Here is a 12,450-nt window from a genome sequence, read left to right on the forward strand (position 1 = left end):
CAAGCAGATCGTCCTGTCTTGCAGTGCTCCTCAAGTTTCATGGTGAACGTGTCTGGTTAGCATTATACAGTTAGGTAAGTCTTGGTGGCAGATCACCCTTATGTTCAGTGAGGACATTATAAAACAAAATGGGGAGCCTGTGAAATAAATCAAGTTAAGATCAAATCAAACTATTCTAACATTTGCTCAGTTAGCAAAGGGATCACAATCAAAAGTATAAATTAATAAATGAATGAATGAATTAATTAATGACAAAAATATTTTTCTTACTCTCTAAATGGAAAATATCTTGTGGGATCAGCCAGTGTTTTTCAAGCACGACTGCTCAAAATTAAGACCTCAATCCACAAAAAAGGAACTGAAACTCCAGGAACTGGACAGAAGGAAAGATGAAAAGGAAGAGGAGAAGAATATCACAGTACCTTTTGAAATCAAATCACGTGTATATAGCTGTAAGTCAAGATAGGAATTCAGGAATTCACACAGGAAAATGCCAGTCCAGGCTTCCAGCTGATCTGAAGCTACTGCAGTGAACGCGGTGTGTGCAAGACTGAAGGGGTAGTCATTTGAAACACGTCTGTGCCACATAGCATGGGCACAGGCTTCTAAAACAAGCCTCCTCAGCATTCTGTCAATGTCTGCACATCTGCCGGCACAATCAGAGGGCACTGCTTCTCATATGATTTTGACAGATTAAAATATGTGATTTTTTTCTCATTTCTTTTGGGTTTTCCATGCCTGTTGTCACACGGAGACTAATTTTAGATACTGATTCAAGGATACCTGATGACTCGTAGCTCAGTCACAACTTTCGTTCCAGTTCTACTGGGCATCACTTCTACAACTGACTTCTGAGATCACAGCACAGTGCTTCTCAGGAAGGAAAGTCACCAGTCCTGTGTAACAACTGAGGCATTAGTACTACCCACTATTTGGGGCACTCTTTTAACAGTACCTGGAAGTATGTGGCAATAAATCAGTTCTGGCAGCAAGAGAATTGACGAGGAACAAAATAAAAAATTCCCCAATACAGAGAGAAAAGAAATCTAAATTTATGGGACTGTAGAAAGAGGAAAGAGAGAAAGGAGATTCTTGTGACTGAAGGATAAATGAGTTGAGTCCCTCAAGAAAGAAAAGAGTAATACAAAAGAGACCATAAACCAGAAGGGGTAAGAAAAGGAGCAGAGAATGCCAGAAATAATACAAAATTTATCACTGACTTCATGTGATCAAGGCTTCCCTTTCTTTGCTGTCCCCTAATCCCTACTTATTTGCACAGGGTATAAACTAGCATGATTCAATACAGATTTTTAAAGTAAAAGTGTTGATAGACTTTGGAAAAAGGAATTAATAGGATTTAATCTACATTTCCTGCAGCTCCTACACAGATGACTGGATTTTAGATTTTTGCCATGTTCTTTTTATTGATATTTATTTTTAGTTTTGATTTACGTTTATTAATAAATAATTCCATTAATTAATTATCATGAAAATGTTCACTATGGAAAGAAAATAAATTCAACCTTGGTTTTGAAATGTCCAAAATTTTTAATGCAGGAAGCTATGATGCAGCATACCTGGAGCTTTTTAAATTTCTTTTCTTTCCTTTTCTCTTGATTAGCTACTTGCCAAATATTTGTTTGTTTTAAACTAAATCAAATTTTCTACCTCCTCAGCAGGATTCATGTTTATTTATATGGGTAAGGTACAGTAATTGAGAAGTAGCAAGATACACCCATGACAGAGGTCTACTTGAATCTCTAATTTGTGTTAGATCTAAGAGAGAACAGCCAGTGTAAGTTATGATTGCTGGAAGGCAGTGCTCACCTCTAAGCAGATGGAAGCCAGATATTTTAAAACTAACTGCAACAATTGACTTAAATATGGCCCTGTCTGAAGCCAAGTGAAATTATTCCACTGCCTTCACTGAGTTTCGGAACAGCACAGCAGTGTGTGTTTTAGCTCTAAATCTTGTGCTTTACAAAATACACCTATCACCCACACTTTGCAGATAGGGCACTTGAAGCAGAATGAAATGATTTGCTGAAGCTCACTAAGAACAACAGCAGCAGAGAAAAAAATCAGACCGCAAAGGTGTCTGTTCCCTCCCAGAACTTCTCACTGCTGTAGACTATGCCAAGTCTCTTTCAGTCTCTACACACTCCCAGTTCTGCAGGTGTATTAAAAGAAATGCCGATTGTGTGACAAATCACCTTTTGCTACAAAGTCCACTAATGGCACTGGCAAAAAGACCTATTCATCTTGGTGACCTCTGCACAGAGTACTAAGAGAAAACCTGGAAACAAAGATGAAGTGTCCCAGTCTGCACCAGTTCATCCAACAGTCAGAACAGCAGTGTAGGTACAACTGAATGGAAAGCACAGGACACAGAAAACCAAACTGTAACCAAACCTTAGCAACTACATGAGGAATCCAGATTCACAGCAGCTCCCAGTTTAATTTACCAAAATGCAGTTGCCAATGGGGAACTAAAAGGGGGGAAAAGCCTCCTGCTCATTTAATACCCACTCTTCTGTCCTAGTGCTACAACAGCCAAGAGAGTTGCTTAACCCCCTATGGGTATTTCCTTCACCTCAGGTATTTCAGTTGTTTCATATATTTCAATTGTTTCATAGATAACACTGATGAACAAAATAATAAAATAATTCATATTCATTACGAGAGGGACAGTGTTAAATGACATCTTTAAATTGCATTGTGTCTTCAGACTATTTATTTTGCTAAAAATAACTCAAAATTGAACTGACTCACATAAGCCGAAAAAAATCGCAATTAAAGTCATGTCTGACTTTACTGATCCCAATTTTGAGTTCTGTCATCTGCTCTCTCTCTATAGACAATTACAGCCACTATGAGAGTTCAGCAATTGGTAAGTAAGCTGACTCCTTGCCACCTGCAGTAGGTGATACATAGTATAAAAGGCAGGTCACTGGTAGATCTGTGCAAGAAATAGACTAGTTCAATTCTACTTGTGTGCTGTCTGGAATTAACCCTTTTTCTAGTAAGTTCTCTGTATCTGTTCACTGTGAAAAACTTGGTGAGCTGCAATTTACAGAACCTAAAAAAATTAGTACTGTGACATCAAAACAGAAATTGTTATGAAAACACGTATTTGCTTAAAACTAGAAATACTAATAAATACACAATCAAATTTTTGTATTTTTATAAGAAGAAAGCAAATAAACTCTGAATTTTAGCATTAGAATCTGTGAAAAGAAATATATCTACTTCAATATGAAAGTTATCTTCTCAGTGCTTACAATTGCTTTCTGCCTCTGTCTCTCCCTTTGTTTGGCCCTTTCAGATTCCCGTTTTTCATACTCTTTGCGGTATTCTTCCCTCTTCAGCTTTTCATGCTGATATTCCTCATAGCTGTCATATCTAGGAAACATAACTTAGTCATTAAATCAAGCATCTGCATTTGTAAATGTAAAATTAGAAATACAATTTTTGGAAGGCTTCATGATCCTAGGTAATTAGCAACAGGACAAGAGGAAATGGCCTCAAGCTGCACCAGGGAAGGCTCAAGTTGGACACAAGGAAGAATTTCTCCACTGAAAGGGTGGTTACACATTGGAATAGGCTTCCTAGGAAAGTGTTGGAAACACCATTCCTGAAGTGTTCAAGAAACGACTGGATGTGGCACTTCGTGGTATGATTTAGTTGGCATAGTGGTCTTCGGTCAAAGGTTGGATTCAATAATCTCAGAGGTCTTTTCCAGCCTTAATGATTCTATGATTATCTCTTGAGAACCAGCTGCAAAGTAAAACAAATGCAGGCCAAAGGCACTACCTGGGTCTGCGACTGTACGGTGATCTGGACCGCGATCTGGCACGTAAGGGAGAACTTCGGCATGCTTGGTGTCTACAGTGGCTGGACTCATAATAGCAACAAGATCTGCAGGAAGAAACACATTCACTTCTGTCATTCCATTTGAGTGTATTGACACTATTTTCTACCTCTTCCCTGAACTTACAATTTCTTCTAAGCTACCAGTGGGATTTTCCAGTGACAGTTTACAATCCCCTAGTCAACTAAGGGGTCTTAAGTGATTTCCTCCCCTCAGCCTTTCTGTAATGTTCCTTATTGAAGCTAACACAGAGCAGTCAGTCAGCCACTGCCAACTTCATCTGATAGAGGATGCAGCTAGATTGGCACCAGGCAGCTCACAGATAATGGGAAAGGTTATTTGTGTACATCTCTCATCAATTGCTCTGCCTCTGACCTGACTGGCTCCACTCAGAAAGTGTAAACTTGGCAAATTAAAGAATATTGTCAACAAGTGTTTCTGTAGCAAACCCATAACCTTTAGAGTTAATCAGCTCAGAAGCAACAGAGCAAATTGCACTGGAGTAAGTTATTTCTTGCCTTTTTTCTTTCCTTCCTTTTAGTTCCTTTATGTTTTTGCTGTTCTCCTTATTAACTGAAATGGTCATACATGAATTTGCTGTACCATACCTTGAAGAGGATCTACTACAGGGCGACCTTGATCTTGACCGGGAATATGGAGAACGGGAACAAGACCTGCGTTGAGAAAAGGACCTTGATCTAGACCGTGTCCTTTGGGATCTTTGAGAAAGTAAGGATTTGGGTGGAGACACTGAATCTCTGCATGGAGAGTTAAAAGAAGAGCAAGAAGGTGATACATCAAATAATGAATAGGCTTGTGTCCCATCCCAAGGGTAGCATAGTTTATCACTTTCATCTTCACTGTCATCAAACAGACCATCCATTGCTAGTCCTGAATTTATAAACATAGGTAGTTTGGAGAATTGTTCGTCACTATAATCACTGTCCCTTAGTTCTCCGGTCTTATCTGCTTCTTCATCAAAAACAGCTTGGCTGGGGTGACCAAAATGCTTATTCAGTTCAGCCCGAATTTCCTGGTCTTGGAGCTGTTTTCTATTATTACCATGGGATCCCTGCTTATTTGTCTGTAAAGTCTCTTTCTTGAAATACTGGTCTTGTTCTAAAGAAGAACAAATCTGACACTGCCACCCAGGTGAAGAATCCTTAAATTCTAGTTGTCTTGAGTCCTGAAGTTCCTGGGATATTTTAATGTGTATTTCTGATTTTGAATTCACAGATTGACAGTAGTCATGGTCACCAAACAGCCGCAAACTAGGCCGTTTTGTCTTTCTCTCCTCATGTCCACTGGACAGTACTGTAGTCTTGCTAAGCTGTGCATACAGCTCAGACTGTTCTGGACCCTTCTTGATTGGGTTATTTCCTGGAGAACCGGAAGACTCACTATAGCGGGGCTTTTTTGAAGGTGGTACAACAGTCTTGCATGATGACTTCGGCTTAGGTGAAGTCCTAAAAGGATTATCTTGGTTGGCTTTATGAGGAGGGGTCGTAGGTGGAGTTAGGCCTACGGGGATTAAAAGGAGGAACAGAATGTTTTTAAGCAGATATACAATGTTTATAAAAGTGGTTCATGTGCTTCTTAAAATAGATACAGAGCAAGACCCATTCTATGTCACTTTAACACTGCTTATACTGGGAATAAAAGTATTTAGGGTATGAGACACCAAAGTCTGGTAACAACAATAGGAACAGTACTAATGCATTGCCATTAATCTTCAGCATCATTTCTGCCCCTCCCCTCCCTCCATGACATCCACCCCTCTCTCTATAGCTTTTAATAGAAAAGATTAAGAGATAAAAACCAAAAGACGTTTTTGTTAAACATGAAACAGATTTTGATGTAAAAATGAAAAGTCAAAAGACTGGTACCATCAAAAACATAAAGAACTTAGCAGACAAGAGCCTGGATAAAAGCAAACCCAAGAGAAATAAATGAGAACTACCAAAGGACACAAAACTTGAAGGTAAGGAAATACAGCCACCCTACAACTCAACAGCAATGACTCTTTGTCTCCACAGTTCATTAACACAGAAAACCTTTACTAATGTATATATAATACATTCTTGTAGGCATAACTAGTACATTTTGCCTGAAATATGGTTTTGAACTTAAACCCAAATGAACAATAGTACAACTGCAACCGTAATGAACCATTGCATTTAAAACTAAATAGTAGAGAGAGTCATGAGGCAGAGAGTTCAAATGAAACAGGTAAGTATTCAAAGACTAAAGATAGTGCTAACTACCAGGACTGTTTATATAATAAATAGATTATATCAGTGTGGTGAGACAAAATTGCAGGAAGTTCTACAGCCCATTCCAGTAAAGCCTGGGAACTGAAGCAGTACATTCCACTTGTTTTTATAAGGATAGAACAGAACTTTCAATATTTTCTGTAGAAATAATAAAATTTCTTCAGGCTTCACAAAAGGATAACCCCAGACACCAGAGCAGAGTAACAGCAGACAGCAGACACTGTTTAGGAAATAATTTCTCTTCAGCTATTATGTTTGAAAAATTTGCTTATGTCCAATTGACACACGTAATTTAGTAATATATTCTTAAAATTTAACAAATTAGATGGAGATTAGGGAGTTCTAGATAATCCAGACTATCCTTAAGCATTCCAGAGGCTCATGCAATCCAAAATTTCCCCTTCTAGCCCAAGCAATGAGCTTTCCATTACTTACTTTGCAAGAATGAAAAGAGAGGGCAGACACAGTTACAGGAAATTTGTGTTTCAAACACGGTCATAGAGCTTTGTTTCGTATTTTTAAACATGCAACAGACCTCAGTAGATCAATGCAAATGGAACATGTTTTATAGTGTTTTGCTGTAAAGAAGGAAAAGCGTCCATCAATGCATAGTGCTCCCTAAGGAGCGTAAATGGAGACTGGGAGCCCCACTGCATTAGCTGCAATGAATTTCTTCCAGAAAATAAGAAGATAGGAGTACTAAGGCATGAATACTTGATGTGAGAGAGATGCTTGATTTTGTCTGAATGTTCGGAAAAAATGTTTACAAGCTACCCAAGGCTATGTGAAGACTTTGCCTAATGCCACAAAAGTCAAGGAAACTGCGGAAAAGATTATGACACCTAAAACTCTAGTTATCTCAAATTTGAATTTAATAGGAAAAAAATTTTGTGCAAAGTCATCACCATTAAACTATTTCCTCTGAGCCCTCCATTTTTTTTTCTTTCTTCCCAAAAATTCACTTGAGACAGACATATGTGTTTCACACCTTATCCACCTCCAGACTGTCAAGTATTTTTGACTACCAAATGAATTTTTGGTAAAATGCAGAGTTCCCTTCAAAATTCTGCAGTAGTAATTTCCAGGTTAAAACTTCAGGATCGGATTGAATAAATACTGCGGAAAACAACTTTACAGATAAAAGACTTAGAACTGACTTTTTTACTTATGAAACTATACAGATCATGAGAAGCTCTGGGGTTACTTACTGGTTTTTTGGATGTACTTTTAAAGAAAGAATGAAGTAAAAATACAATCACTCCACAATGAACATGCATATTTAAGAATTTCATGCAAAGAAACCCCAGAGATAATCCAATATTCAAAATAAAATATTGTTTCAAACCACTTCTTTAAAGCTTGTCCCAGCAGGAAGCAAGCAAAACACAGAGTACAACAATTTCCAGAAACCTGACAATCAGTCCAACAATATTCAGAGAAAGGGGAAAAAAAACCCAAACCCTACCAATAAAACCCCTCACAAAAGTACAGACTGAGCTAAATTTACTGGCACTTCTGTTGCTGGCAGAACTGGGCTGGGGACAGCCTAACAAAGGGCTTCCTCGTGGCATTCTGGCTTTTTTCCTGGTTTTCAGCAGAAGCAGGAAGTGCACAGGCAAGTAGAAACAGATAAAAGTTGGAAAATGTTCATTTAACTTTTGAACAAACCTACACTGGGGGATGGAGGAGGGAGTGAAGTTTTGAATTCATGTCACCTCTACGGAGTTCATCTCCAATTTGTCCCATGACCCATCTCCAAACTGTGAATTCTGAGAAAGCCAGTTGGCTGCACACTTGTTCATCTTCACTCTAACCCCTGGAAATCTTCACCAAGGGCCATGATCCCACATAAACAGCATTACAATATCCTATAACCACTGGATTATTTCACACGCACTGATTTCTCCCCCAGTGTGTACACTTTAGCGTTGACAGTACAAGGTATATTCCGTACTCTCTCTTGAACTTAGCAGGTTTTGACAGATTTATGGAAGGACAGATGGCCATTACGGGCTGAAGGCTGACAAGAGGCAGTTCAGAGCATTGTTAACACACTTGCACAAACTCTCAGCAGTGCAGCGCTGTGCAGAATGTAATTCAGACTATAGCTTTTTTATTGCTGCCTATTTTCTTTTGTCAAAAGAGCCTGCTGTGCACAGCAACAAATGGCTGCCATTACCCAGAATGTAATGGGTGTCAGACAAATCACGTAACACAAACAATCAAGAGTATGTAGGTCATATTTCAACGGAGCACAACCTTAGCAATATTTATGATTACTGCATTGAAATGTGCTCTATAATAAACAAGTACCTCTACATCACTCACACTTATGTACTTCTGCACAGCAAATCTGTTAGAAGTGGTACATGCTCTACAATCATCCCCCTTAAACAGTCTTTTTTCTTTTTAAAGTAAAAGGCAAGTATTTTTTCATGACATGCTATAAAACCATTTTCTTTGTAGGGATTTTTCCTTAATTGAATAGCTTTGGTAAATGGTACGTTTGCACTTTGCCTTGCTCTGTCTATATACTACGAACTCAATCCTGTGCTTGAGAACAGCATACATCAAATTGCCAGCACTCCTGCCAAGACAGTAGCATCCTCCCCGTGTCTGTGCAGCAAAAGGTGTTTGCATGTGTGCCAACTCTGCCACCTTGGCCATGCGACTTCCTTCCAGAAAGTCTCTAGGAGAGCAAAGCTACATTTGACACACTCCGAAACTCCACTACAAAAAACCTGTTAGCAACTTATTTGGCTCAGCTAGGTTGAAAAGCAGAAATTAGGGGAGTGCCTTTGCATTAAACGTGACATCTGGACTTCTTAGGACTGATTTGCAATGCTGTTTTACATAGACACAGATATTTCTAAATCACTGCCGTAACTTAGCATCAAATGTTTGATGACATTTGTTGTGCTTTGAGGGAGCTGATAATTAATGTCTTTTGGGGAACGCAGCCCTGGAACCTTTCTACATGTGCACTGGGCTTTTGAGAGGCATTGAAAATGAATTCTTTCATACCTTTTAAGTTTGGAAATGGATTGTCAAGGGAAACATTATTTAAGGCCACTTAAAACACTGAACACAAGATAACAGTTCAATTCAGTAGAACAAGAGCTTTTGTGAGGCACAGAATTGCAGAAGCCAGGAAAATAAAATTAAATAGTCATCATATAATAAAAAACTACATGCTTGTTGAGTATTCAGTTTAATCCTGTTGTCAGTGCTGCAGAGAATAAACACAGATGCCTGAAAATATCAAATAATTTACTAGAATTTATTCCCTCTGGACAACTCTCTATATCTCACATCTCATTTTACTAGAAATCATTCTGAGGTCAAAGAAGTTCTTATATGGCAGATTTTAAGTATTTGTTCTCACAAATAGAGGTAATACAAATCGAGAGGTGGGCAAACTGGGGGCATCAGTATCCTCAAGGATGCTCATGAGTCCCAACTCAACTAGATTGTGTACCTACAGCCCTTACTGTCATCTTTTTGGAGAAATCAAATTTTGCACCCAAAACAGGTGAGAAATTTTATACTATGATAAATTACAGGGAACTGTGTGCAAATGAGAGACTTTTCACCAAGAGGGTGGAAATAGCCTTACTGATTGAACCTTAGGTGTGTAAACCAATTCCATGTACTTAAATGGTGCCTTTGAGTATTTAGGAGTGAACATTTAAGAAGACGCTAAGATAACAGAGAGGGATTAACTAGAAGCCATGCCATCTAACATCTGACATTCAGAAGTTCAGCACAAAGTCTAATACAATCAAAATTTTAAAACAATCATTGAGGAGGCCTTGATTGCCAAGAGAAACACTGCCAATTTCCAGAAGGTGAGTCATCCTCCTAGTTCCTGTGTTTGCAGGTGCCCCCTCAACCTGACTAGTAACAAAGAGGTCACACAGAATAATCCCATGATTCTGGAAAACATTAGAGAGGTTCATGCCCATGGCCTCTTAGCAAGGTGCTGACAGTGCAGCTGCCTGTGGATATAAAGGGAGACGAACCTCTTCTGAGCACCTTACTCAGAATGAGACTCACCTGACACAGGAGGTTCATTCACTACATTATCATTGCCTAGGACTCCTTCCATATCATGATGTTCTGGTCCATTTTCCTTAGAATAACACTAGAAATCAGCTTCAGGAGTTGGGATTTTAGACAGCAGTGGACTTATTCCTCTATCATAGGCCACTTATTTAAAGGGTATTCACAGAATTCTTATGTGTGGTGTGAAAACACTTTAAAAAATTTTTGTTCCTTGTAACTTGACAAATCAATGTTTTGACAGTTTTAGGGAGGACAGAATTACAGTCATGACTAGTAATGAATCTGTTGTAAAGCAAGATATAGCATTGGCAATAGAACAGTTTCAGTTTGACTTTCGATACATGAATCCAAAATGTGTGTGTGACGAAGATTGATGGCTCATGTGGGAAATGCTTTTATTTATTTATTTTTCTACTCTATAGTTAATTCATCAGTGAGGGAAGCAATGTTGTTTTCAGCAGAGAGATCAAGGGAGCTGCTATTTATATTAAAATACTTTGTGCTTCGATAGTGCAAGCAGCACTGCTAATGGCCTTTTCAATTGGATAGTGAGATCAAGGCAACTCCTATTTAAATTATAATAAATAGTGCTTGTACAGTGCAAGCTGCCCCATATAAGGGCAATGAACAATGCAGTTATCTGGATATAATTTGGAGTTGCCAGGGTCTCACTAAGGAACTTCAAGGTATTATCAATCACTACTGACACTGTTTTTTTTTTTAGTTGTTTTTTTGAATTGAGGTGTATCCCAGTTCTGCCATGATTTACACACATACGCTATAAGTTCTTTGGTACTCCAGGTTGTTTCTCTTATGTACTTTGCTTCTGGCACAAGCAGACTCAGGAAATAAGACACTACCGCAAATTAGTTAAAAAGTAAGACATGCATCTTTTTATAGACTTATATACATACATGAATATAAATATAAAAATATCTGTGTATGTGCAGGCAGAGATTAATAGAGCTACTAAGTGATCTCCTGAAACCTCCTCACCAGGTTGTGAAGACCAGAGCAAGCACAACATGGATTCCAAGAGCCACCATCATGTGCACTGCTTGGTAATAGTGCCCCAGCTCCTTGGCTACAGACACTCTACCAATTCTTACTTTTCCTGAATATCATCTGTTTAGTTTCTAGCTAACCTCTATTTACTTCCAGAGGCAAAAAAATATCATAATATCCCAGTACTGCATTCCTGTTCACTGGATATGCATCCAGTTGTGCTGTTTTTCACAGCTTCTGACGCTTTTTTTAATGCGCCAGTTCTCCTGGTTATATTGTCCAAGGAACTACAAAGCTGTTTTGTTTTCCCCTCTGTGCACAGCTGATGGAGCGGAATGAATTTGGTAATACCAAGAGCATTCCCATTGCCATTATGGACGCAATACTAGAGGACTATCCAGGGGTCAGACTGACTCCCAATTTCTGTCTAGTCAGCTGATGGGAAGAGCAGGCTGCTGACTTTTTGGCTGGGAGAAAACACTGCTTCCTTCAGTGATTTCAACGGCTGCTTGTACCACTCTGCTGTAGTCACCTCGTCTGCCCCTTCCCGTTGGCAGCACTAAACACTGACTTACCCATGTGCTTACAAATTGTGCAGACTTGCTCTCCAGTAATGATAAAAGCGGTTTCTCCATGCTTCTGGCCTACTGGTACTGAACAGGATTACCCTCCTGCATACAGTGAATTTTGCCATGTTTGCCATGTTCATTTTGCAAACACTAGGTGCACTGGAGGGGCGTTTCCTTTTGCCATGAGAGGAAGGACTGACTGCAGTTTTCCAGGACACAGCAGAGAAAAGCGTGCAGGTTTTAATGCTGAACTAATGAAAAAGTTTCTGAAAAAGTTGAAATGATGGTTGTAGGGAGATGAAAACTCAATGTATATACACAAACCCAGCCTGCTGACTCTGAATTTAGGGCCACCAAGCTGATTTTTGGTACCTGAAGACATATTTTGCAATGCACCCCTCCCTCCATAATGCTCATTTATCATAATGATCATATAATTTACTGTTATCCTGAGAGAAACGCATTCCAAGAACATCTCTTATTTTTCAATATTACACAATTGCGAAAGAAAACAGTCTTGGCAATAGCTCAGGTGGAGCTGAATGTGTTCTCTTGTGCTTGGCTCTGAACACTTCAGGAAAACAGAGGCAAAACAGAGTTCAGAGGAAAGCCATAAAACAGATCTGAGTCTGAAGAAATTGACTTCAGCAGAAAAAAGAGTAGATGA

General features: G+C 38.9%; 1 protein-coding gene across 4 annotated transcripts in view; it reads right to left on the minus strand.

Moving 5' to 3' along the window:
- PPARGC1A (PPARG coactivator 1 alpha) overlaps window positions 1-12,450 on the minus strand; it is a 372,463-nt gene that overhangs the window by 13,182 nt on the left and 346,831 nt on the right. For all 4 annotated transcript variants that reach the window (XM_027883347.1, XM_027883350.1, XM_027883349.1 and 1 more), the window contains 3 exons: window positions 4,480-5,392; window positions 3,814-3,918; window positions 3,282-3,402 (listed from right to left, as the gene is read on the minus strand). In XM_027883347.1, the coding sequence (XP_027739148.1) occupies window positions 3,282-3,402; window positions 3,814-3,918; window positions 4,480-5,392 (1,139 nt within the window). The remainder of the gene's footprint in view (window positions 1-3,281; window positions 3,403-3,813; window positions 3,919-4,479; window positions 5,393-12,450) is intronic.

This window comes from Empidonax traillii, unplaced genomic scaffold (assembly GCF_003031625.1).
Source record: "Empidonax traillii isolate 1590-97213 ecotype Southwest subspecies unplaced genomic scaffold, ASM303162v1 scaffold125:size1524877, whole genome shotgun sequence".
Classification (NCBI taxonomy): Eukaryota; Metazoa; Chordata; class Aves; order Passeriformes; family Tyrannidae; genus Empidonax; species Empidonax traillii.